Source organism: Macrotis lagotis, chromosome 1 (assembly GCF_037893015.1).
Source record: "Macrotis lagotis isolate mMagLag1 chromosome 1, bilby.v1.9.chrom.fasta, whole genome shotgun sequence".
Lineage (NCBI taxonomy): Eukaryota > Metazoa > Chordata > Mammalia > Peramelemorphia > Peramelidae > Macrotis > Macrotis lagotis.
The window spans coordinates 875,710,844-875,737,283 of record NC_133658.1 but is presented as its reverse complement, the minus strand read 5'-3'; the positions used below and the strand labels follow the sequence as shown (position 1 = coordinate 875,737,283).

The window sequence follows — 26,440 nt, the reverse complement described above, 5'->3', positions numbered from 1 at the left end:
GCCCACTCAGAGCAGTATACTCCCCACTGACAAAGACTAAGTCTCCTCCCCCTTCAGACTGGAGGGTCTTCACAGGCAAGGGTAAACAAATTGGGCTTTTATGGAGCAGAACAAGGAACCAGCAGGTCTGGAATTTTTTGAGTATAAAGCAAAGAGGTTGCCTCCTCCCATCAATGCTGTCTGAAAGTTCTTTGAAAGATTGCCTTCTGGGGCGGCTGGGTGGTGCAGTGGGTAGAGCAGTCAGGAGTACCTGAGTTCAAATCCTCAGACACTTAATAATTACCTAGTTGTGTGGTCTTGGGCAAACCACTTAACCCCATTGCCTTGCAAAAACCTAAAGAAAAAAAAAAGATTGCCTTCTAACAGGGGTTCAGCTAGGTGGCCCACCATGGAATCAGAAGGACCTGAGTTCAAATTCAGCCTCAGACACTTGATATTCACTAGTTGTGTGACTTTGGGTAGGTCACTTATTCCCAATGTCTCATCCCCCCATCAAAAAAAAAAGAGGACAATCTTCCTCTATCTACTCTCTGTATCCTACATGAATGCTCATTTTCCTCCATTTAAAAGTTAACCCAAGTAAGAAGCAAATGTTTTGTCTTTCTTTGTATCTCTATTATATAGTGTCTCATGTAGAGTAAACACTTAATAATTTCTTAATAGTGGATTGTTTAGGGAGGGGATCAGGGAATAACAAGAGAACTGGGTTTTTATTATCACTTCTTCATCTCCTTTCCTCCACTTTTTTGCCAGAGTTCTCTGTGGTCCTTCCCAGAGACTGATCAAAGAAGACCCTAGACCCTCAACCCCAGTATCCACGAAGGGAGCATCGAGATGACCCCAGGCAAATCCCCAGCTCTAAGTTGAAGGGCCAGCCTGTTTGTACATATGGGTGGGGGGGTGGGGAGGGGAGGTGTGTATGGAATGGTCCTAGATGAAGTTGTTTATGACTTGAGGTTTTCATAGAAAGCAGGTATAGAGGAAAAAGCACATGTTTCTAGAGTCTGAGGAAGGGAGTTCCAGTCTCTTTATTAGCTGTGTGAAGATAGCCTAGTCATTGATTGTCTCCAGCCTCAGTTTCTCTAATTTTAAAATAAAAGGATTGAACAAGGTGAACTCTAAGGTTCCTTTCGGTATTGAAGCTGTGTGATTCCCCCTTCTTCATAGCTGCAGTCTTTCCTCGTACCTGAAGACCTGGGCACCCCATCCTTCTGCCCTCCACACCCACAGCTCCCCCCACAGCCAATTCCTTCAGGTAACTTCTCTACTTCTTCATGTGTCAGATAGACAGTATCTTAGGACCTGAGAATGGAGGCCTGGGCATAGGGCCAGGAGGTGGGGACAAGGGCTGTAGCTAATCAGGTCACAGGGTGAAATTAAAAGGCAGGCGGAGGAGGGCACCCGATCAGATCTTATTCCTGCTCTCCATCCCTTCTCTGCTCAGTGTGCCTCACCTGCCGGAGCCTGGAGGACCGTGGTCTGGCTCCGGAGGGGGAGGCACCCACTCCCTTTTTGGCTGAGGCTTGTCAGCATGGCCCAGCAGAGAGCAATCCGGCTGTCCCTGAAGAAGCCCACCCATGCTGTCTGTGTGGTGGGCACTGACACCTCAGTTGACGTCTATGGGTAAGAGTGTTTCCTGGCCTTGCTCTTTTCACCTCATAGAACTCTCCACCTGCCAAGAAATGAGGGTGGGAGTAAGAAGCAGCTCCAGGCTCTGGGAGGATCTTGGGAAGCATCCTCCAGGTTGCCACCAGTCAGGTGAACCTGTCCCACTGGAAACGTTTACAGGATTGCTGCCAAACACAAGAAATGTTTTGACAGGCTAATAGGCGGAGTTGGCAACAGCGCCAGCCAGAGAGGGGAGTAAGTCTTCCAGCTATTTCAGAATCGCACCTCAGGAAAATAGTGAAGAGTATGGCTTGGGGTGGGGGTGGAGGGTTCAAAACTAGGTATCTCATTGATTGGACTGTGGAGCTGGGAGGAAGGGAACCATACAATTTCCAAGCTTCCAGGGGCTTGGCCAAGAAGTTTGTTTCTCAAAGCATTAATGAGATAAGGAGATAAAGGGACTGGGAATTCATAGGAGAGGAAGGATGACACACCATGATTTTCCTGTCTTCTTGCAGCACTTGGATAAACTTGAGTTCTCTTGGTCTCTTTGGTTTAGGCTCTGTCTTAAATTGGGAATCAGGGCATAAAAGCATCTAGTTTCAGTTTCACCATTGACCAGTTGTGATCAACTTTTGAATGTGATTTATCTTCTTTGAGACTCAGTTTACTCCTTTGTAAAATGAGGGGATTGGACTAGATTGTTGTTAACCCAATTTTGATAGCATTAACATCCTATGATCCAAAGACCCTCCTAGTTCTGATCCTCTGTTCTAAAGGTCCCCCCATCTCTGATATCCTGGATTCTAAGGGTCTTTGCGGCTGACATTCGATGTTCTAAGAGCCCTCCCAGCTTGGACAACCTGTGTTCTAAGGGTCCCCTCAGCTCTGGCATTTTGTGTTCTAATGTCCTTTCTAGTTCTAACATCCTGTATTCTAAGGGTTCTTCCAGTTCTGACATTCTTTGTTCTAAGGTTCTTCCACCTGTGACATTCTATGTTCTAAGAGCCATTTCCATCTCTGAAATTCTATATTTTGAAAATACCTTCAATTCTGATTATCCAGGATTGTCTGGCTCTTTGACACATCAGAACCTCAGGGGTGGGTAATGGTCCTGGTGGTAGAGAAGATAGTCACGTTGAAGGATCAGGTGAGTCCAGAGTGAGGAAACTTGACCTGAGGAGGGAACCTCACCCTGTCTGGTTCTGGAGAACATCACCTAACTCTGCCCTACCTCAGTGGAAAGGCTTTGAGTTCTGGGGGGTGAGGGTTGAGTCACAATCTTGCTTTTCCAGCACTATCCTGATCCTGTAACTAGTCCAAGACCACCTGCTATGAACCTTTTCTAAGTTCCTCCATCAATTTAGATATAGAGCTGGAGGGAGAGGGTATAAGTTCAAGGCAGACTTACTGGTTGTGAAACTATGGGCAAACCTCTTCACTGTGCTGAGCCTCAATTTTCTCAACTGTGAAATGGGAAGAATAATCCTTACACTATCTACCACAATGGGTTGTGGGAGGACAGTATTTTGTGAGCATTTAGTGTGAGAACTCTTCTTGTGTCCTGTGACCCTTGTGAGGAATACCATTGAGGGCATGCGGATGTGCTGGGTCAAAGGTTGGATTAGAATGCCTCTGAAAATCCATTTGATTCTGAGACTCAATTTGTTTGTTGTTGCCACCTTATTAACTTTCTTCCTCTTTGGTATAATGAAAAAGGTGTTGGGTTTGGAGGCAGAGGACCTTAGTTCAAATCTTGGTTCTGTCACTTAGTACTTGTGTGAGCTTGGGCATTTTACTTTCTCAGTGCCTTAGTTTCCTCATCCATACAAGGAGGGATGCTGTCCTTATAGGGCAGACTCTTTTGAGATCTCCAGGGATTTTAGAGCACCCATCAGAAGTGGAATTCAAACATAGCAGTGGATAGGGTGGGCTTGGCTGCTTTTGGCTGGATCTGGTTCAGTGGTTGGCTGGTTTGGCAGGGAGATTCAGAGCACTTTGTGGAAGGGCAGTAAGGATTTGAACCAGACCTTTGGCATATCTCTTATCATTGCTGGGACTCTTTTGCCTCACCTGTAAAAGGAGGCAATTGAACTAGATGCCTCTAAGATTCCTTCGAGTTCTAACTCTTAATGATCCTATGAATGTCTGGGCCCTGGGGATGACTCTTTTATAGCCCTGGTTAGGGAGGTCTGGAATGAGAAAAGTCATCAACAGAAAGGTCATGGCAGTGGTTTTCTAACTAGAAATTAAGGTTAGACTCAAGGAAGAAGTTCCTAGTAAGGAGAGCAGTGAAGAGAGATCTGGTTGGTGAAGGTAGAACATGGAATGACCTTCTGTGGAAGGGATCATCTGGTCTAACTCTTTTATTTTACAAAGAAAGAAGCTGAGGCCCAAAGATACAAAATAATTTTTCCAAGGTGGTACAATTAGTTGGTAGCAGAGTTAGGAATGCTACTTGATTTTCTCTGAGTAAATCCAGTAAATCCAATCCTTTTCCCAAATGGCCACACTAGTTGAGAGCCATGGTGGCTTGAGGCAGCAGCTGAGCCTGTTTACCCCACCAGAAGCTCTCCCTCTCAACTCCTGGGGAGGCATGTCTTAGTAGCAGGGACCTTGGCATCCCACAGGCCTGACAGGTGTTTTTCATCAGCCCTGAGGGTTAACTGCTACTGCTGACTGGCCAAGTTCATGAGGGGGTGGCATGGCTCCTGGGGACATTGCTTGCCAGTCACCTGACTTTGCCAACCTTGAAGGCTCATGGAGAGAGTTAATGGGGTGTCATGGAGGTGACTTCACGGGAAATGATTAATTACCCCCAAAGGAGCCAATGGGACTTAGTTTGGAGAAATATTTGTGTTTCGGTGGTTAATTGTCTGATAGCTCAAAGATGTGGTATCTTCTTAAAGGGCCTCCCAGGTTGACTCTCCCCAGACCTAGCATGAGGCAGCAAAACAATCTTCCTTCTTACAGGTCTTGTCTACCCATGGTGTCTAAAAGGAGCCCTGACGACTTTGTCAAGAAGTTTCATATGGGAGATGGGTCAAGGAAGCTGCCTCATGACCCCTGATTCATTTTAGATGATTCTAGCCTGTCTAGTTCCCCCTCTTCCTATGGCCTTCTACTTCCCTGCCCCAGAAGCTGGAGGGCATGGACCATGGCCAAACTCCTCAGCCCTGTCATAGCAATAAAGAGAGAGCCTGAGACTGAACAAAACCCCAAACAATGCAGTCCAGCTAATTTTGGTCTTAATTGCCAGCCCAAAGGCTCAGAGTCAGAACCCTGTGGGGTGGAGGAGGTTAATGAGTGTTAATTAACAAAACTGAGAAGACCATGAGGAGCTCTAACCCTTGTCAGCTGGCCTCACCTCTTCAGTCTCTGTTCTTCCTCTATTTGTTTCCCCTTCCCACCCTCCTCTTTGGTGCATGTCTTGTGGATGATCTTTGGGGAAAAAATCACCATCCCTTCCCAATGACTCTCCCTAGAGTCGGCCTGGAACCCTCTGTTGGACAAAGAAGCACAACAGTCAACAAACTGACCATGTCTGACAGTGTACATATCATTCTGCACTTGTATACTTGTATTAGTCATCTCTCTCTGCTGGGAGGCTGGAGGTTCATCTCCCTCCTCATCTTTGATCAGACTTCTGAAGCTTTCCCATTTGTTTTCTTTTACATCCTTGTGGTCATCATATAAATGTTCCTTAAATTATTCTTATTTCATTTTGTATCCCATTCCTATAAATCTTCCCATGTTTCTCTAAATTCTTAATATTCATTTCTTCCAGTGAAGTAATATTCTATGACATTCAGGTACCACAATTTGCATTCCCAAAGTAATGAATACTCCTTTCTCTCTCTCTCTCTCTCTCTCTCTCTCTCTCTCTCTCTCTCTCTCTCTCTCTCTCTCATTCTCTGTCTGTCTAGGTCTCCCCTCTGTCTCTGTTTCTCTTTCTCTGTCTCTCACCTTCCCCTCTCTTATCTTTTTCTATGCATCTTCCCTTCCCTCACATGCCCCATAAATAACATCCAGGGAACCTAGAACATAGAATATCAGACCAGAAAATATTCTAGATGGAAGGGGCATTAGAACATTAGAAATGTCTGAACTGGGAGGAACTTTAGAGATCATGCTACAATCCTGTGGGAGAATTGTCTTCTCTTGCTACCACCCCAATCCTCCATTTCCTAATTTTTGGAGGGGAACTTCCTGTCACTGAACTCTTTCTTCTTTATGTTGGCTTCTTTCTGACTTTTTTGGTTCACTGTTGGTTGCCTGGCAATGCCTTTCGTTTTTCCTGAGGGTTTAACAACCCTGGCTCTCAAATATCCATCTTGGATGTTCCTTCTATATTCTAAGATCATCTATATTCATCTTTGCCCTCTGCCACTTTCTTGAGTGAGCCATCTTCTTAGGTTTTCCTTTCTTCTTAGTATCCTTCCTTGTTCTTTGTAGCCTTCTTTCCTCTTCTCCCAGGTTCTCCCATTTTAGAATTACATTCTCTTTTATCTCCCTCTTTCCTTAGTGTCTTATCATGTGCCCAAATCTTTTCCAAAAGGGCCAAAGATGCAAAATGATTTCTCCAAGGTGGTACAATTAGTTGGTAGCAGAGTATGGAATGCTACCTCATGTGCCCTGAGAGTAAAACCAGTCCTTTTCCCAAATGGCTGCACTAGTTGAGAGCCATGATGGCCAGAGGCAACAACTGGACTTGTTCTCCCCACCAGAAGCTCTCCCTCTCACCTCCTGGGGAGGTATGTCTTAGTGGCAGGGACCTTGGCATCCCACAGGCCTGGCAGGTGTTTCTCATCAGCCCTGAGGGCTAACTGCTACTGCTGACTGGCCAAGTTCATGGGGGGGTGGCATGTCCTTTCCCCATCTCATTCAATGTGGGGGGAATACCCTCAAAGATTGGTTTCCCTTTGCCTTGAGCACTTGCCTTATAGATCATGGTTCATATATAGTCCATTTTTTTCCCCTGGTCTTCTGTAGTAGGGTCAGAGAAAAGATGACCAACCATGTGGATTCCAACTGGTTATCCATTAGACCTTCTAGGTACATGATCTAAGCTGGACTTTTACACTTTTCATCAATCCTTCTGCTTTTCCTTTATCAAAGCATTTTCTCATTTCCCATAGTGACCCTTCTAAACCTTTTAAGGGCTCTGACAATTTATAGGATCACAGATTTAAACCTGGGAAGGGACCATAGAGGACATTTAGTCTGTAACTCTATGATACTTACTACTCCTTTGACTTTGGTTAAATCACTTCACTTCCTCACCTATAAAAATGAGGGGGTTGATCTAGATGACTTCTGAGGTACCTTCCAATTTTAGAGCCATGATCCATAATTAACATGTCCAAAATGGAGTTCATTTGCCTTTCCTTTAAAGCCTCTTTACCCTATTACTGTAGAGGATAATACTATCCTCTCAGTCCCATAGGCTTCCAACCTAGGAGTCATCCTGAACTCCTCCCTCTCTTTCAACCCTACCTCCCCTGCCAATTTCCTCCATATCCAAGTCTTTACCAAGGCTTTTCCTTTTACCACGTAGAAGCTCTTGACCATTTCACCTCTTCAGCCTCTCTTCTTTATTTCACCTCTACAGCATCTTTCTTCCATCTCTTATCTCCTGACCATTTCATCTCTTCAGCCTCTCTTATCCATTTCACCTCTGCAGCCTCTCTTCCATTGTTAACTCTGCAGCACTCATCCATTTTCTTCTACAGTCTCTGCAACATCTCTTCTCTATTTCACTTCTATTGAATTTCTTATCTCTTGCCTATTTCGCCTCTACAACCACTCTCATATATACCCCCTTTCCTCTTCTGACAGTGCCAGAACTACCTCATCACCTCAGGCCTGGATTATTGTAATAGCTGCTGAGACTGTGTGTGTGTGCGTGTGTGTGTGTGTGTCAGCCTCAAGTCTCTCCCCACTCCAATTCATTCTCTATTCAGTCATCAGAGTGATATTCCTAAAGCTCAGATCTGATCATTCATCCCCCTTTCTTTATCCCCCTCAGTCCACACTCTGTAATCTATAGTGGTACCCTATTGCTTCTAGGATCTAATATATAATAGTTTGGCATTAAAACCCTTTCATAACCTAGTTCCCTCCTACCTTTCCAGTCTTCTTACATCATACTCTTTAATCCAGTGACACTGGCCTCCTGTCTATTCCATGAACATTCCACTCCATCTCCTGATTCTAGACATTTACTCTGACTGTCCCCCATGCCTGGAATGCTCTCCCTCCTCTCTGCTACCCAATTTCCCCGTCTTCCTTTAAATCCCAACTAAAAACCTATCTGAAGGAAATCTTTCCCAACCCTTCCTAATTCTTACTTCTTTCTTCTCTTAATTATTCTTATTTATCCTATCCATAGCTTACTTGTATGTATTTGTTTGCATGTTTTTCTCCCCCTCCCATGGGTTATAAGTTCCTTGAGGGCAGGGACTGTCTTTTGTCCCCCCCCCAGTATGTTTTGTATCCCCAATACTTACCCAGTACCTTATTTGTAATAAGTGATTAATAAAATACTGACTGATTGACCTTCAGGGCTATCAAGTCCATCAGGACTTGAGCTCTATGCCTTAATTCCCTTTTCTCAGACAAATTATTTCCAGTTTTGTGTTTTTGAATTGGGGACAGTCAACTCTCTACTTTCTGTGACTGAGGAAAGAGGTACAACTTTGTTTAGATCATAGAATGAAAGAGTAAAAGGGTTTTAGAACACGGAATGTCAGAGTTGGGAGGGTCCTGAGAACATGAAATGCCAGACCTGGGAGGGCCCTGAGAACACAAAATGTCAAAGCTTGAAGGAACTTTAGGATATTATGTGTAATCTATAGCCCTCATTCTTCAGAAAAATAGCTGCTAGGCTCACAGGGACTGGTTTCAGTCTGAAGTTTCCTCAATAATAACTCAGCAATTATTCTTTCTCAAGAGGAACATTTCTTCTCTTTACTCCTTCTGGGACTGTCTGGCATCCACCCTGTTACATATGGCTCCCTGGGAGGACCCTTTGGATGCATAAGTCTCTCTTCGGGTATCTTGCCTGTCTTGTATGTAGTTTCTTACCTTCCCTTTCTCTCAGTATCCCCTGCCATGTGTTTTCCCAGCACTCTGGAAAAATGGAGTCTTTTTTCCTTTGGTGCCATATTTGTTGGTCCATTTTCTATGCCCTCTTTCCTTTCTCATGGGCCCCTCACAAAAGATTGAGGAAAGGTCAGACAGAAGGCAACTAGTCAGCACCACTGACACAAGTCTGGTACAACTAGCATCCAAGTTTTCTGAGTCCTAATCTCTTTATATTAGAACTGGATGGTTGTGTGGAGGTATCAAGGATTTTATGATTGCTCCTTCCTCTTCTCCATTCTGGATCTTGCTGTACCTCTCTGTTGGGGAGGGCAGGCAACTTTCCCTGGCTGGTGATCTTTCCACTGTGCTATCACGTTCACAAGTATTTATCAAGTGCTTATTGGCCCTCTTCAAAGGGATAGAAATATAAGTAGAACAAAAGACAATCCTTGTCCTCAAGAAGCTTAAATTCTATGGATGGAAAACATAAATGGAAGCTGAAAAGTGGAGAGGGAACGGGAGATGAAAGGACTTGTCTTGGGCTCAGTAGAGTCAATGGATCAGTCTAGAAAGGAGTGAAACCATCCTACTAATAATAGCAGAAATTATGCTGCATTTGGTGTTGGAGGACCTGTGACCTTGGACAAGTTAAGTCACTTCTTCTCTAGAAACCTCAGTTTTCTCATCTTAACAATGAAAAGCTTGAACCAGATGATCTCAAAGGTTGCCTCTGTGCTGAAGGCTCAAGTTTGCTCCTCCTTCCTTTCCACATCCTCTAGCCTCCACCTATACTGGTTTATTTGCTAGCATTGTCTGTAAACGACATTCCATCTCCCTTTTCTATGTCCTGTACTGATTGTATGTTTTCCATGCCCAGAATGCTTTTGCTTCTTGTCCTTTCCTTGGCTTCCTCCAAGACCCAGTTCAAAGTTCACCTTCCAGGACCTCCTCTGTCTTCCACCCCCTTCCGCAGCCCACCCCACAGGTGAAGTCCTTCCCACTTGTGTTTTCATCCATCTATTCTCTCTCCATCTTGTATATACTTAGTTATCTCCATGGTGTCTCCCCATTAGAATGTAAACTCTTTGAGCGCAGGAACCATTGCATTTATTTGTCATTGTATCCAGTTATCCATTGTAACGTAGTGCCTCACATGTTGCTGTTGTTGGGTCATTTCAATTAAGTCCAGCTCTTTGTGTACCCATTTGGGGTTTTCTTGGCAGAGATACTGCAGTGATTTGCCATTTCCTTCTCCAGTTCATTTTCCAGATGAAGAAACTGAGGCAAAGAGAATTAAGTGACTTGCTCAGGGTCACACAGCTAGGAAGTGTCTGAGGTTATATTTGAACTCAGAAAGATTCCTGACTCCAGGCCCATTGTACTATGGCACCCCCAGGGCTACCCTCTCCTTCTACCATCTTCCAAAATAATCTCCTGACCCTCCTTTGTACTAGCTGTGTGATCTTGGACAAGTCACTTATTCCTGATTGCCTTGCATCCCATGCCATCTGCAGTAGTCGATTTCCATGAACTGGATCCATATGGCTCTGGAGGAGAAAGTGAGGCTGGTGACTTAGCACAACCCCCCTCACTCAAATCCAATTCATACGCTTGTCATGGCATCACCTCCCTGATATTATGGTCCTTTTCAAGAACAAAGGATAAACATTATTATCATCCCTATCACCTTATGTTATAAAGATTTATACACCTGCCCCTTTTGTATATATACCCTCCCCCATCATTGGACTTTAATTTTCTTAGAGATAATGATAGCATTTTCCTTTTATTCATCCCCACTGCTAATCACACAGCAGAACCTTTATAAAAGTTTGTGGAATCCAAATAGGCAACCTTCTCTTGCCTCGGTGTAGGCTGGTCTAGAGTCTGATGGGAGACTGGGTGAATGTGCTAGGTAAGCCAACCTTAGGCTTCTCTCTGGCTCTGTTGGAAACACAAGTGGGTTTGGATTTCCCTGTTTCAGGCAGCCCTAGGAGTGCAGCCTCTGCATAGGGGCCTTTCTAGAAGGAAGAAGGTGAAGAAGTGACTGTGTTGGTAACCATTTGCATACAATATGACTGGGAAAATATAAGATTTGGAGTTGGTTTACTTGGGGTTGGAGCCCAAGCTCTATTATTTACTGCCTCTGTCATCTTAGCCAGTAATAATATCTCATATTTATGATATAGTGAGCAGGAACAGCTGCCAGCTCAGAGACAGAAAGGTTCAGAACATTTCTGACTGTATGACTCTGGGCAAGTAACTTAACCTCTCGGGGCTCTGGGCAATCTCTAATACTGTGGTGCGGAAAAGTTATATTGCCAGAGGAACTTCCCTACACCTATGAAATCAAATACACACTTCCTACCCCAATTTTAATAATTTTATACCAATTTCTATAGATTCATAGAATGTATCCCAATGTATATAAATTCATAAAATTCATTCCAATTTATGTAAATTCATATAATTTAACCCAATGTATATACATTTATAAAATTTATTCCAATTGATATAATTCATACATACACACATACATACATATGTATATAAAGTTTCCAAAGATCCTCACACCCATGATCTCATTTGACCGTCATGACAATCCTGTGAGGCAGATGCTGTTATTATCCATCTTTACAGATAAGAGAGGTTGAGTACCCTGCCAAGTATCAGACTGGGACTTTTCTTCATTCTATCCACTCAGACAGGATGATACTTGAGTCACTTTCCCTCTCTGGGCCTCGGTTTCCCCATCTGTTAAACAGGGAATGATCTCTCAGCTTCTTTTCTGCTATGAATCATCATTTAAGTTCTCCTCTCCTGGTTGCCTTTCCCTTTTGTATTCATGCCCCTTATTGGGGAAGAGCAAAGAAGTTTTCAGAAGTTGGGGCTGATGGCTTCTGGGCCACAAGTTCAGGCCCCTGGGGGTTCCTGCCTTAAGGAGTCATGACAGGATCTTTGGAGGAGGAGGCAGGGGTTGGGCTAGGTAGCTCCCAGGAGTTACATGTTCATCAGACAGACATTTAGCATCACAGACACGTCTTTGCCGAGCAGGAAGGTGGGCCCAGCAGGTGCTAGGCCTGGGGCTAGAAGCAGGAGATGAAAAAGAGGGTGAGACCGGGAGGGGGAGGTAGAAGACAAAGGCCTAGCTGAAACCTGACTCTGCCTCTTTGATGTTGGCCTACTCGCTTCTCTTAATTCATTCATTAATGAATGGGGAAGGAACGGGACTGGAGAAGGGGGGGGGGGGAGAGACTGCACTGGAAAACCCTGCCTGAGCTCAGACACCAAACTGGCTCTCTGAAGGACCCCTGAGAGGTGCCATGATTCCTGCCCCCTCCTAGGAGGTGGCCACTCACTCTGCCTGGTCAAGGGGGCACTGCCTTCTTGTCCCTTCCCTGACCTTTGCGTGGTCTCCTGGAGAGGGGGCCAATCAGATGGAAGTCCTCTTAAGGCAGCGACCAACTCAATCCAGAAGCTTAGGGAACCACTTCTTTCTGGAGCTCTTTTTATGTCTCTGGTTCTGTCTCTCTCTGTCTCTCCCTCTCTTCCTCTTCCTCCTCCTGCTTTCCCCTTCCTCTCACATCCCCTTCCCCTCTTCTCTTTCTGTCTATCTCTGTCTCTGTCTCTGTCTCTGTCTCTGTCTCTGTCTCTGTCTCTGTCTCTGTCTCTGTCTGTCTGTCTGTCTCTCTCTCTCTCTTTCTCTTTCTCTTTCTCCTCTTCCTCCCCTCCCCTTCCCTCTCTCTGTTTCTTTCTCTTCCCATCCCCTTCCCTCTCTCTCTGTCTCTGTCTGTCTGTCTCTCTCCTTCTCTCTCTGTCTCTGTCTCTCCTCCTCCCCTTTCCTCCCCTTCCCTCTCTCTGTCTCTTCCTATTCCTTTCCCCTGCTGTCTCTGTCTCTGTCTCTCTCTGTCTGTCTCTCTTTCTCCCTCCTTCTCTCTGTCTCTGTCTCTCTGTCTGTCTGTCTCTCTCCCCCTCCTCCTTCCTTCCTCTGTCTCTTCCCATCTCCTTTCCCTGCTGTCTTTGTCTCCATCTCTCTCTTTGTCTGTTTGTCTCTCTGTCTCTCTTTCTCTCTCTCTCTCTCTCCCTCCTCCTCCCATCCCCTCACCCTCCCCTTTGTCTATTTCCATCACTGTCTCTCTGTATCTCTCTGTCTCTGTATCTGTCTGTCTTTCTGTCTCCGTTTCTCTATCTCTGTCTCAGTCCCCTGTCCCATCCCTCCCAGGCTCCAGAGGATTTACAGAGCACAAGCTGCCCAAGTTGGTTAGGAGGCTAGAGGAGAGTTGGAAGGAGGGGGAGGTGGTCTCCTTTTCATTCTGGTCTCCTGAGCACATTCTCCAGGGCTGGGGTGGTTGGCCTGGCTGGCCCTGGCCCTGGCAGAACAGCTCCCACCTCTCCAGGTTGCGATGTTCTGATAAGAGGTCCCACCTCCCCTGTGGCCAGAAGGATCACCTCTGAACCCAGACAGAGCTGATTACATGGGGCTATAGTAGGAGTGACAGGAGCTACAGGAGCTACAGGAGCCCTTGGTCAGAAAAGGAACCTCTCAGAACAGAAAAGTGGGAGCTGGAAGGGACCTTGGTGGCCATCTGGGGGACTCACCAGTGAACTGAACTTTCACTAAAGTCAGAAACGGGGAAAGGGCTTGACTAAGGCCACACAGCAAGTTCACAGAATCATGAAATGAGTTGTGTTAACTATTTTTCTCCCTTTGGCTAAAACAAAACAACAAAGTTAATTTTTTGCAACATAATGGGGTTAAGTGGCTTGCCCAAAGCCGCATAGCTAGGTCATTATTAAGTGTCTGAGGTCAGATTTGAACTCAGGTACTCCTGACTCCAGGGCTGGTGCTCTATCCACTGCACCACCTAGCTGCCCCAAAAAAGTTAGTTTTATAAATGAAGCTTAATTCTCTAGGATCTTACCAGAATCCATGGGTGGATGGCATCATTACAAATGCCAACATTGACCCAACATTTCGGGGAATTTCATACAATTTAGACACAGAGCAGTAAAACTTTAGGTGAGAGATTTCACATAGATGACAGGGTTTTGCAAATACAATTCTCTCAAATCTTATATTTCCTGAAATTTCTTATTGGCAGGAATCCTTATGCTAAAGAGTAAATGTTTACAAACAAGAGGATTTTCTCTCTGCTCATCCAGGATGTCCCTTACCTTAAAGTTTGTTGATCACAAATTTGTTTGTTGAACACACATTATGATAACCAGATAGTACTGACACAGGTGAAGTCAACATTGTAAGGAGACAGATCTTACATAGCAGACTGTTTTATAACCCTTAATTACAGGTTAAAGAGACAAACTTCTGATTGGAAATATATTACTCAAGAATTGTTAATTCTATCTCCAAGAAGATCAGGTTATACATTTCCCCCATTTTGATCTAATTTGACATTGTCATTCATAGCTCAATCATATAGAAACTTAGGAAAATAATGAATATATTGGGAAAACACAAATCAGTGGAATTTTAGGCAAGGTAGATCTATAACATTAATGAGTAATAAAATCACAAATAATAAAAAATTACAGAGATTCAAAAAGGGGGGGTAATCTTGATGATATATATGGATAGATAGATAAAAGCACATAGTATCGAGGAAAGATTTAATTCCATTTCTTCTGAAGTAACCTTATGAAGTTCTATGGCTTAGTGTGTCGCTTCAGAGATTTCTTCAAAGCAGGTTGCTTGTAGAGATTCTTTCCTTTTTCTGTTGAAACTTCTTACTAGAAAATGAAATTCTGAAATACCTTAGATCTTGATGATTTATCATTATTTTTGTATTTTCCCCATTTTGGAGATTACCTTTCCACTTAACAAATAGACTTTCATAACAGTTATGCTAAACTACACATGAATTGAGCTGATTATTTAAAATTTAGATAGATGCAGGCCATAATTACTTAAATTTTTATAGCTTGTTTTAATATTGATTGTCTGACATGATTATAGCAATTTACCAGAAAAATCAGAGACACAAAGAAAGGACAATGGTCCCTTATGTATTTTAGATATCTGTTCCAGGTCATGTAGGGTAACCAAGTCTCAAGCCAAAATTCTCATTCTACCAGATGAGAGACATTTTTCTGAAAATGCCACATTCATGGGAACTGAGTTAGGAAGAAGTCCAGTCTTAGATCAGCTTGAAAAAAACTGCTTCTTCCATTCTCTTTCCCCAAACAACCTTTTTCACCTTTAAATTTTAACAAAACCCCTCTTGGGTCCCTTTCTTTTTCTGGCTTCTATGGACTGTGGTTCACCAGTCATTTCTTTTGACACCTGGACTTCAGACTTAAGATAGGAAGCCAATTTCAGTCCCATGACAATTTTATAGCAATTTTCTATAATCAGATGGAGATTCATTTTTAAACTTCGTAAACTAAAGGAAAATGTCATATTTTGATTATGATCATAGAGTGATAACAATCACAAAATGTTAATCCTGTTGCACAGGTAATTTTATGACAAAAAAGTCTGAGACACATGACACAGAAACAAAATTTTAAAAAAATTCCATTAATATGCTGCACAAGCATAGCTATATATATGTATATAAAAGCACCCAGATATTCTGAATTAACATTGTAATTGTAACAATCAATATATATTGCAGGAAAAATTGGAGAAAGAAACAAGAGAAAAAAAATTTTTAAACTTAATAACCCCGATTAAGAAATATATATATATATATATATATATATATATATATATAGTTGAGAACATTATTCATGATATGTTTGATTATTACAGAATATCTATTACCATATTTTTCTGAATCTTATATCAATATCACTTCATCACTTTTTAGTCAAAGGGGCATATAATGCCACCTGAAGACCAAAAGAGAGGAAAAAGGAAATTTTCACCTTTCAATTTCCTCAGAGGAAATGAGGGAAGTTCTTTCAAATATTCCTTATGTGATCATGGGGCATCTATCCCTTCCATCTCATGTGATGTAACTACAGGTGTCATTATCTTATTCACCAAAGTAGTCTCGGGAACTTAATCTCATACATGCCAATTTCAAAACATAGCAAGAACTTTACTTGCAAACTTTAAATTAGCTTAAATGCTAATTGTTTCACAAATAATAAGCTTAAAAATATGGAAAATATAGAAACATTTCTATGACAGCTATAAACAAACATCATCATATTATTTATAGTAAATTAGGTTACAGATTTGAAAATTTGGTAGACCTTATACAAAATACATAAAAAACTTTTACAGAAGTCTTTTTCTTAGTCCTCTTTTTTTTTTTAGGTTTTTTTGCAAGGCAATGAGGTTAAATGGCTTGCCCAGAGCCACATAGCTAGGCAATTATTGCGTGTCTAAGGCTAGATTTGAACTCAGGTCCTCCTGACTCCAGGGCTGGTGATCTATCCACTGTGCCACCTGGCTGCCCCCTTGGTCCTCTTTTTTAAAACAGCAATAAACATTTCTGATGTTAAAAAGGACAATATATTAATTATGAACTTGTAAAGTGATGGACATTTATCTTATTCAGTTTTTAAAAATTTTTTTAATTTAGTTTTTTAAATTTAAAAAAATTTTGGTTTATTTATTTTATATTATTACAATTATCTTGTTGTGAGAGTAAACATAACCCTCCCAAAAGGTGAGAAACCTCAAGAATAGAGAGAGAGAAAAAAAATGTACTTTAGTCTGTGTTCAGATTGCAATGACTGTCTCTGAGATAAGTTACCTTCTTTATCTTAAGTCCACTAAAGAAACTGCTTCAATATTTTTCCCACAGTTGCTATTACTTGCTGTATTTCCCTTCACTATAACTTCCCACTCTCATTCATTCTATTCTCTCTCTTTCCTTTCATCCTGTCCCTGTTCAAAACCGTGTTGTATCTGAGTACCCTCTCCCACAATCTTCCCTCTCTTCTATCACCTATTCCCCTCTTCTCTTATTCAGTCTTAAAACAACAACAAAAAATTTGAAATTGGAATTTATCAAACCTAAATTAGTATAAAAATTTATTTTTAGATATTATAAATTAATCCCACAAATTCTTCACAGGCAATGAATTCCAATGACCACACCTCTTCTAAGTACCACCTTCCTTGAACTTGAGGGTGTATACAAAAAGGAAGGGTCTGTTGGTTTAAGACATGAAGAAATATACCTAATTAAATTACCCTTACAAACAACCTTAAGTCAAATTCCTTCCAAACATTGACTTTAAAAAGTGACATCACATAATTAACCCATTCATTGGCAATTAAAGTAATTAAAATTACTAAAATCAGGTGGTTAAAATTGTTAAATGCCCATTAGATTTCCTTACAGAAAAATTCTTGATAAAAATTTATGACTTGATGTTCTAAAAAATCCTTTTTCTTTATAATTACAACATTTTCTTTATACTTAACAAACATGAAATTTATGAGTCAAATGTCAAAAACTATGGTTACAATAAGAAGCAATAATGTATGAGAAATTTAGTTTTCCTTCATTAATGTTGTTTATTAATAGCACAATTCTAAACTCCCAATTTTGAGCAATGTTTCTCAATCTTAGAACATTTGTGAATATCACAGTATCATAATTCAAATCATGTATTTTTCAAATAAAAAACCTTCTAAAGTTAAACAATGTATAAACTTAATAATGTACAGAAAATCAATCCATATATGGTTGTCTCATTAAAAAGGTAATCATATAGCTTCAATGCCTTTCTTAATTTATATAATCCTGCTACCTTTTTCCTTCAGAATTAAATTTTGGATTAAATCAACCCAAAATCTGGACTTCTAGGTCCTTAACATATATATGTAAGTTACAGATATTCCTTTCTTCTATTGTTAATTTTTTAAAACAAAAACTTTTCTTTCTGCAGTTTCCAACTGAGAGACAATATTAGAATAACATTTTCAGCTTCCATTCTGAAATCAATACTTATTTATTCTAGGAGAACTAACCAAACCAGCACTGTTTAGAGATCAAAAATTGAGCATTGACATCTTGTATTCTAAAATTTTTTAGTGGCTCTGGCCTAGACCTCCCAAATCCCCCAGAAAGGTCCAGTGACCTCTTCTTAGATCTCCGGGCCAGAGGAGACTGAAGCGCTGTTGGGGGAGCAAAACAGAGAGACCTTTAATCCAAATTATTAATAGCTTTTTTTATTAACATACTAATTAAGACCAGTCAATGTAATTTGCTAAATCAGTAAATAAAACCCTGCTAGACAACCAGACCAAAAAAAAAAAAGAATAGAAAATAATTAGAACCCTCTTCTCCCCAAAAACAAGCATGATTTTCAGAAAAATCTGTCCCATGGTGCTGAATCATGAATTTTTAGAAAACAAAAAGATCTACTTTTGGAAAGGAAGAGTGGAGAGGAAGACTGGCCAATCAAAACACAGAGACACACCAGCAGAATTTAACACAGACACATATAAAACACATAAAGAGCACTTCGAACCAGAGAGGCCCCCGTTCAAATTCCAGGGAAAAACCCACCTTGCTCTCACACTAGAGGGTCCCCTAAACACTACACAGACAAAGACGAGGGGGTGCCAGATAACTCCTTATCTAAGGATAAGTCTTCCACACCTTCCCCAGCAACCAAAAACAAATAACCACCCAAATCTCCGACAACCAGAGGTAAAAATCCGGAGAACATTCCATTTCCAAATAATTGAGCTGAGTCTCATTACATTCCAAAGCAAATTTTAAAAATCAGTCCGTGCAGATTGCTGACCTTCCCATTTGAAAGCAGAGCTGTATTTCCTGCTGGAAGGAACAGACGTGGAAAGATAACCATTGCATGGGTCAGCCACAGTGAATACTGCAGCAGAGGGAGGAATGAACACCACAGGAGAGGGGACCAGGACAGTAGCTGGGCATGGTTTTGTCGGAGAGGAGCAGAAAAGCTTGGAAGGACTGTGGAGGACTTCTTAATTTCTGGTTTTTACTATTTTCTAGAAGGGATCTACATTGTTTTGTCTGTTGTCCAGGCTTTTTGCAATTATGACAAATCTTGGTTGCCTGATCCTCAGGCTGCCTCCCAGCTACAGGGGCATTTTGCATGAGGGGTGTCAGCTGCTTGAGCTGCAGAGGCAAAATCTTATTTTTCTTTGCCCTTGAATTTCTCTTTTCTTGGAGATCTTTTTCCTTTTACTCTATTAAATTTTAACTCAGCTAATTCAACAATGTATTGAGGATATTTATCTTGCCAGCTCAGTTCACTTATCTTAATATGTCTGGACAGAGTAGGTTGTAGATTATTAACAAAATAAGAGAGAAACTGAGTCTGTCCTATTACTTCCTTATCATGCTTCAATCCTGAATTTGTGCCAAAGGCTTCTGCTAATCTATCAAACGATTGGAACACTATTTCATCTTCCTTCTGAACAATAGTCTTAATTTTTGAAAGTTTTACATCAGATACAGCCTGCCCTCCATCTGCAGGTTGAAGAGCCTGAGACCACAGTGTGTTTATTACCTTGAAAGGATAGACTCCCACTAATTCAGGCTTCAGGTTTGTATTTAGAGCCAGGGAATAGGTGAATGAGATAGGAGGGTAAAGAGAGTGAACAGCCAAGGAAATGGGAGGAGGTGGATAATCAATCAGGAGGGGGCAGAGAGAATGAGGTAGGGACAATGCTCAGAGCCAGCTCTTGTGGCTCAGGAGGGGGAGAGGCAGAGACCTCAGCCAGACGAAGATCAGCTAAGAGCCTTTGTGCCTCTTCTGTGTCATCAGAAGAAATTTTCCTTCTAGCCCTAAATGAGGCCTTTTCAGATTTTCTTTCTCTTTCTAACACTTCTCTGTACCAAGCATAGGAGCATCACGATTCTTTTTTAGAGATTTTACTAGTTTTTTCATTTTGTCTTAAGATAATTAACTTTAGGGGCAGCTAAGTGGCATAGTGGATAAAGCACTGGCCCTGGAGTCAGGAGGACCTGAGTTCAAATCCGATCTCAAACACTTAATAATTACCTAGCTGTGTAGCCTTGGGCAAGCCACTTAACCCTGTTTGCCTTGCAAAAACCTAAAAAAAAAAAAAAGATAATTAACTTTAAGTCCTGTCAAATGAACTCCCCCTGGGATTATCACTAGTTAATTTTTGTCACTTTTGGAAAAATATGTGATCACTGGAATTGTAACTTTTGGTCATATAAAAAGCAAGATTTTTCTCTATTGGATCTCTGATCTTAGATTTAGTTTGTCCCATATTTTCAACAGTCAGTAATAACTGAACACAAACAACACACCAAAACAGGACACTAAACAAATAACATACAAAACAAACTAGACACAAGATGCCAGACAAATATTCTTTTATGTTTTTATCAAACCAAAAACAGCAGAGATCTAACCGCTGAACTATCTTACCGACTAAGATACCTCCCGTAGATTCTAGGAATGAGCCCTGACACACACACACTGACTAGAAAACAAATAACTCGGCAAAAATCTAACTAAAATGAAAAATTGCCCACAAAAACCCTCCGTAGCAACCCCAGAGAACTTCACAAAACAACACAGTTCACAACTAGGGCAAATTGAGTTTGAAAAGTAATAAATAATCTCACTTTTAGACAAGTCACTAGTCCTAGGTTAAAAATGTGTCCTGGTTTTTTTTTCCTTAGGGGATCCCTTTGATGAGTTGTCCCAAGGAAAAGTTTATCCTTTTTCAAATTCAAGCCTAGATTCAATGTCACATGCACCATTAACTGTTAATCATTTTCTCCCTTTGGCTAAAACAAGACAACAAAGTTTAATTCTCTAGGATCTTACCAGAACCCTTGGGTGGATGGCATCCTTACAAATGCCATCACTGACCCAACATTTCAGGGAATTTTTATACAATTTAGACAAAGAGCAGTAAAACTTTAGGTGGCCACCCAGTGAGATTTCATATAGATGACAGGGTTTTACAAATACAATCCTCTCAAATCTTTACAGAAAATTCCTATTGACAAGAATTCCATTTATGCTGAAAAGTGAATGTTTACAAACAACAATAGGATTTTCTCTCTGTTTCTCCAGGATGTCCCTTAGCTTAGTTTGTTGGTCAAGGTACTAACATTGTGATAAATAGATCGTATTGATAGTACTGACACCGAGTCAGAGAGACAGAGACAGAGAGAGACAGAGACAGAGAGAGACAGAGAGAGAGAGAGAGAGAGAGAGAGAGAGAGAGGCAGAGACATAGAGACACACAGAAAGAGATTGAGACAAAAAGGTATAGAGACAGAGACAGAGACAGAGAGAGGCAGAGAAACAGAGACCGAGACTGAGACAGAGAGACACACACAGAGAGACACAGACAGACAGACAAAGACTGAGACAGGACCAAAGGGGGGGGGTGGGTCCCTACGTCCTGGCCTCCATCACTTCAATCCTAGTGCCACTCATTCAGAACATGTCAGTCCCCAGGAGCTACCTCTCATGTGGGGCAACCAGAGAAAGGGAACTCCTTGGGGAATCCTTTATCCCTTCTGGTGGTTTCGGTCAAAAAATGAACTTGTCTCGTGGAGTTCCACTCATGGAGTACCTGACAGCCTCTGCCTCAGGTCACTTGGAAATGTCATTGAGCAGTAGAGGGATGGTGAAGGGAACCAGAGATAGAGCCCCAAATGCCCAGCCTATGATTTCATTAATAAAGAGATTGATTCTCAAATGCCTTGATCTCAGGATGCCTTTACACTTTTAAAAATTATTGAGAACCCTCCCCTCAAAGAGCTTTTGCTTATCTGAGTTGTATCTGTAGATATTTACCATATACACTTTAAAATCTTAATATTATTATGAAAATATTTTTGCCTTGTTGACCCCTGATTGTTAATCCTTCATTCTCAGAGGACCATGACATTGGTAAGATGATGTCATGACTTGTGAGTATTGGATTTAAATGAGGAGGGGCTGTGCAATGTCACCAGCCTTACTTTTTCCTTTGGAACCAGCTGGTTGGAGCCTAGTGGAGATGACTTAGGATGCAGTGAGGAAACCTGGACTTTTTAAATTAGGATCTTTCCCAGTTCTAAGTTTATCTGAGGCCATGTCCATTCAGTTAAAACTAGGCAAGAAATGAGACAAAGAATGGCCTCTTTTACCTAGTCAAAAAAAATCAATCTGGAATGGAAGACCCCCCCCCCCATTATTTCTGGCTAAAACAGAAACAATTGCAATTCACGCTCACTCTGAAAGGATCAACTAAGATAACACTTTGAGAATAGTTGGTATGTTGAATTTCCAGGGGGTCAACTCCATCTACCGAAATAAATCAGCAATTCACATTTGTATAAATTGTTACTCTGAAATTTATAGTTTTAGATACTCACCAGGGACACTTAAGAGCTTATGTGACGTTTCCAATCACATAGATAGGATGCATCAGAAACTGGACTTGAATCCAGGTCTCTAATTCCTAGACCAGTTTTCTTCCTATCACTACACTGATTTCCATGCAAATGCTAATAGCAATGGTAATAGTAGTTACTATTATTCTTTATTGGATCAGTTCTTTTTTTTAAAGATTGTATTTATTTTGAGTTTGACAATTTTTCCCTCCTCCCACCCCCAAAGGAGGCAATTTGCCAGTGTTTACATTGTTTCCATGGTATAAATTGTAGGATCAGTTCTTTAGAACTGAAGTAGACACCAGAGATCAACTAGTTCAATCCCTCCCTGATGTTATAGAGAGCACACACACACACACACACACACACACACACACACACACACACACGCGCGCGCGCGCGCGATCTGGGTTTTATAAAAACTCAATGCTAATCTACTGTTTGATATTTTCTGTACTTTTGTGGTTTGAAAATGATCTGAGTTTTTTATCTTTTTTTGTTGTTTGCTTAAGTGAAAAGGATCTGTGCTGAGGGCATTTTCTTTCATGTTTTGGATTGTTCACCACTCCTTATTTTCCTACTCCTTCCCCTCAGAGCTGGTAAAATGGAGAACTGTTTGGAAATTTTATTTTTGTTCTGTGGCTCCACCTCTGCCACAAGGCCAGGAGCCGGGCTCTGCCAGGTGTGAGCTACGTGTGGGTCTCTGGGCCAGTCTCTGGGCCACCTCCCTGTTTCTCAGGCTACACCCTCCATAGAACACGTCTTGGCTTTCTAAGGTCATAGATGTAGAGTTGGGGAGGGGCCCTAGAGTCAGCTTGGTCCAGTTTTCTCATTTTTAGAGAGGAAGAAACTGAGGCCTAATTGGGAAGTGATTCACCACAGTCATGGAACTAGGAAGTGGTCCAGGTCAGGTTGGAATCTGCATCTTCTAATTACAAACAAAGTGGACATTTTACTGAATATATCTCATGAATATTATAACCTTAATCTACCTTAACTGGGGCTACAAGGAGATACCATAGTGCAAATAGTACCAGATTTGGAGTCAGGAAGACTCATCTTCCTGAGTTCAAATCTGGCCTCAAATATTTACTAATTGTGTGACCCTGGGCAAGTCACTTAATTCTATTTCCCTCAGTTTCTTCATCTGAAAATGAGCTTGGTAAAGGAAACGGCAAACTATTCTAGTTTCTTTTCCAAGAAAAGTCCAAAGTGAAGAGTTGGACACAACTGAAATAAGTGAATTGACATTCATCTGAGCCCATAGACAATGAACTTGGTCCCCAAGACCCTTTCTAAAAGTAACTTAGAACACAGGATGTCAGAACTGTGAGGGGTCTTAGAACACAGACTTCATGGAATAGAAAAATTTTAGTCCAGTCCAAGTCCATTTTTAAAAAATTTAAAGCCCCAATTTCTGTTTCCCTCAGATGAGAAAGATGGTGGTCATTCTTGGTTTATCAGCATGGAAGCTTTGATTTTTTTGGTTTCAAAACTGGTCAGTTCATCCCTCTTTAGGTTGCCTATTAGCTCCCCATTCCCAGAGAGTCTGCATATTGGTGTCAAACTTAGTTCTTGCCCTCATTACAATAGCTCAGAACTCTGAAGTTCAAGTGATCCGCCCAACAGCAGGAATTACAGGCTTGTACCACCTTGCCTGACCAGCTCACCTTATTTTACAGATGAAAAAACTGAAGGTCAGAGAGGGCAAGGGTCTTGCAATTATTAATGGCATGCTATTATCCAGTCATTCTGTGTGTCTAATTCTTCATGACCCCATGACTTAGTCCATGGGTTTCTAGACAGAGTCACTGACCATTTCCTTCTAGAGATCATTTTACAGATGTGCAAATAGGGGTTAAGTGACTTGCTCATGGTCACACAGTAAGTGTCTGAGGCAGATTTGAACTCAGATCCTCTTGACATCAGGTCTAGCTCTCTACTGTCCCACCTTGCTGTGCCTGATTGTGTCATAGCCAAATCCAAATCTAGGTCTTTAGACTCCAAGACCAGTTTTCTTTTCACCCCATCAATTTTGAGTCTTTTCAGTCTTATAAGAAGGTATATACTTTGAGAACAAATGTGTTGGGAGAGTGATTAAAATGGGTTTTTATTAAGATATCTTAGCAAAATGGTGCCCCTCCCTCAAGGTGGAAATCCCCAAAGGCAAGGTCTTCTATGCACTTTGAAAGGCCTGTTCCTGCCCCATTCATGCCAGTCATAGGCTGGGGTCACAATCTAATAGATACATTGATCCCCAGCATTTCCCCCACCCTGTTCATTATACGAATGAGCAAGAACAGCTAGATCTCCTTGAGCATGTGCAAAGGAGAAGGTCAACTTAACTCTAGGTTAACTTAAAAACAGGTGAGGCCATCTCATCAGTTTTGGATCTGATGGAGGCCAAGTACCTTGCCCATAGGCAACAATATAGGCAGACCCTAGTCTTTGTAATGGAAACTAACAATCCTCCTTTCACATTCTTGTAGAACCCAAACATCCACACATTCCTCACAGATATTTGAGTGGTTTCCTAATGGTTGGAGAATTCAGAGGAAGGAAAGGAAAATTCTGACTAAGGGAATGAAAGAGGGGAGGAAACTCCTGACTTGAGGATGAGGAGAGATAGATCTACAGAGGAATGATGGGGGTAAGCATTTCCAGGTCAGGGGAATGGAATGTTTGAACCAACAGTAAGAAGGCATATTTGGCTAAAAAGTAGACTGCCTAAAATAACACTTGGGTTATACAGTGGAGGGCACTGATCACTAGCCCAAGCACTTGGGATGTAATATTAGATTAAGAATCGGAAAACCTGGATATAAATATTAGTTCTGCATGAGCTGGGCTCATGAGTCTCCTTCTCCATGAAGTTTTCTTTGTTCCTTTCAGCAGAATTTCTCTCTCTATTCTCTGAGTTCCCCCCAGTCACCTTGAAAATTTCCAAGTGATCCAACATCCCTAAACTTCAGTTTCTTCATTCATAAAAGGAGGAGAGATGTAGATTTGTCAACCTATTAGTTTGCTTAAAGATTGATTAGAACCATAGAAATAATCCTGGACCTGGAGTCAGAGGTCCTGAGTTTTAATAATGTCTCTATCACTAACTACCTGTGTGACTTTGGGCAAGTCACTTCACTGGGTCTTCTTTCCTTAGTTGTAAAATGAAGGAAATGGCTTAGATGTGCCCTAAAGTTCCTCCAAACTCTAAATTTATGCATTATGATCCATTGAGTTTCTGTGGCTTCATTTTATGAGCAAATGAGTGGCATGCTCAGAAATATATATATATATTATATATATATATATATATATATATATATATATATAAATTATAATACATGGGCAGCTGTGCCTGAAAGGGTGCTAGAACATAAGACTGGAGATAGGAATTAAGTTATCACAATATAGTCTAGGGGAGAGGTGAAGAGGACCCCAAATTCCTTTGAAGGGAAATTCACCATTTAGTTATCAACTCTAGATACCTCCTGATTTCTGTTCCCATAGAATAGGAGATCCTGGTTCCTTGAGAAATGACAATGAGAACTTTGGGCCATTGGTTGGGGTGGTTGGCAGGGATCTAGGGGAAAGAGAAAACTGGGAAGAGGGGAAATGCCCTGAGTGTAAGTCACTTTGGCAATGGGGGCTCATAAGGAAAGAACATAGAATCCCTTCCTTCCCTGTCTCTGGGTTCAGTTTTCTGTTAGTATCTTAGAAGTCTTTGTTGCAAACAAGAGATAGAAAACATTATAAATTTAAAAATAGTTCATTTTGATTACATTAAATTAAAAGATTTTTGCACAAATAAAACCAATGCAATCAAGATTAGAAGGATCACAGAAAACTGTGGGGGGGGCAATTTTCAAATCTTAATGTTTCTGATAAAGGACTTATTTCTAAAATATTTAGAGAACTAAGTAAAATTTATAAGAATACGAGACACTCTTCAATTGATAAATAGTCAAATGATATGAACAGGCAGTTTTTAGATGAAGAAATTATCTATAGTCATGAAAATTGTGCTAAATCATTCATAGAGAAATGCAAATTAAAATTGCCTCATACCTATCAGATTGACTAAAATTACAAAAAGGAAAATGATCAATATTGAAGACGATTTTGGGAAAACTGGGGTACTAATGCAATGTTGGTGGAGTTGTGAACTGATCCAAACATTCTGGAGAAGAATTTGGACCTATGCCCAAAGGGCAATCAAATTGTATATATTCTTTGATTCAACAATACCATTACTAGGGCTATATCCCAAAGAGATCATAAAAAGGGGGGGAAACCCACTTATATGAAAATATTTATAGCATCTTTTTTGTAATGGAAAAAAACCTGAAAATTGAGGGAGTGCCCTCAATTGGGAAAGGCTGGACAGATTGTGCATTGGAATGAATACT

General features: G+C 41.2%; 1 protein-coding gene across 1 annotated transcript in view; it reads left to right on the top strand.

The window, feature by feature from the left end:
• The first annotated feature begins 1,417 nt into the window (after nucleotides 1-1,417).
• Nucleotides 1,418-26,440, top strand: part of LOC141509077 (protein-arginine deiminase type-1-like) — a 63,180-nt gene continuing 38,157 nt past the window's right edge. The window contains exon 1 of the mRNA XM_074218292.1: nucleotides 1,418-1,623. Coding sequence (XP_074074393.1) covers nucleotides 1,532-1,623 — 92 coding nt within the window. The 5' untranslated portion in view covers nucleotides 1,418-1,531. The remainder of the gene's footprint in view (nucleotides 1,624-26,440) is intronic.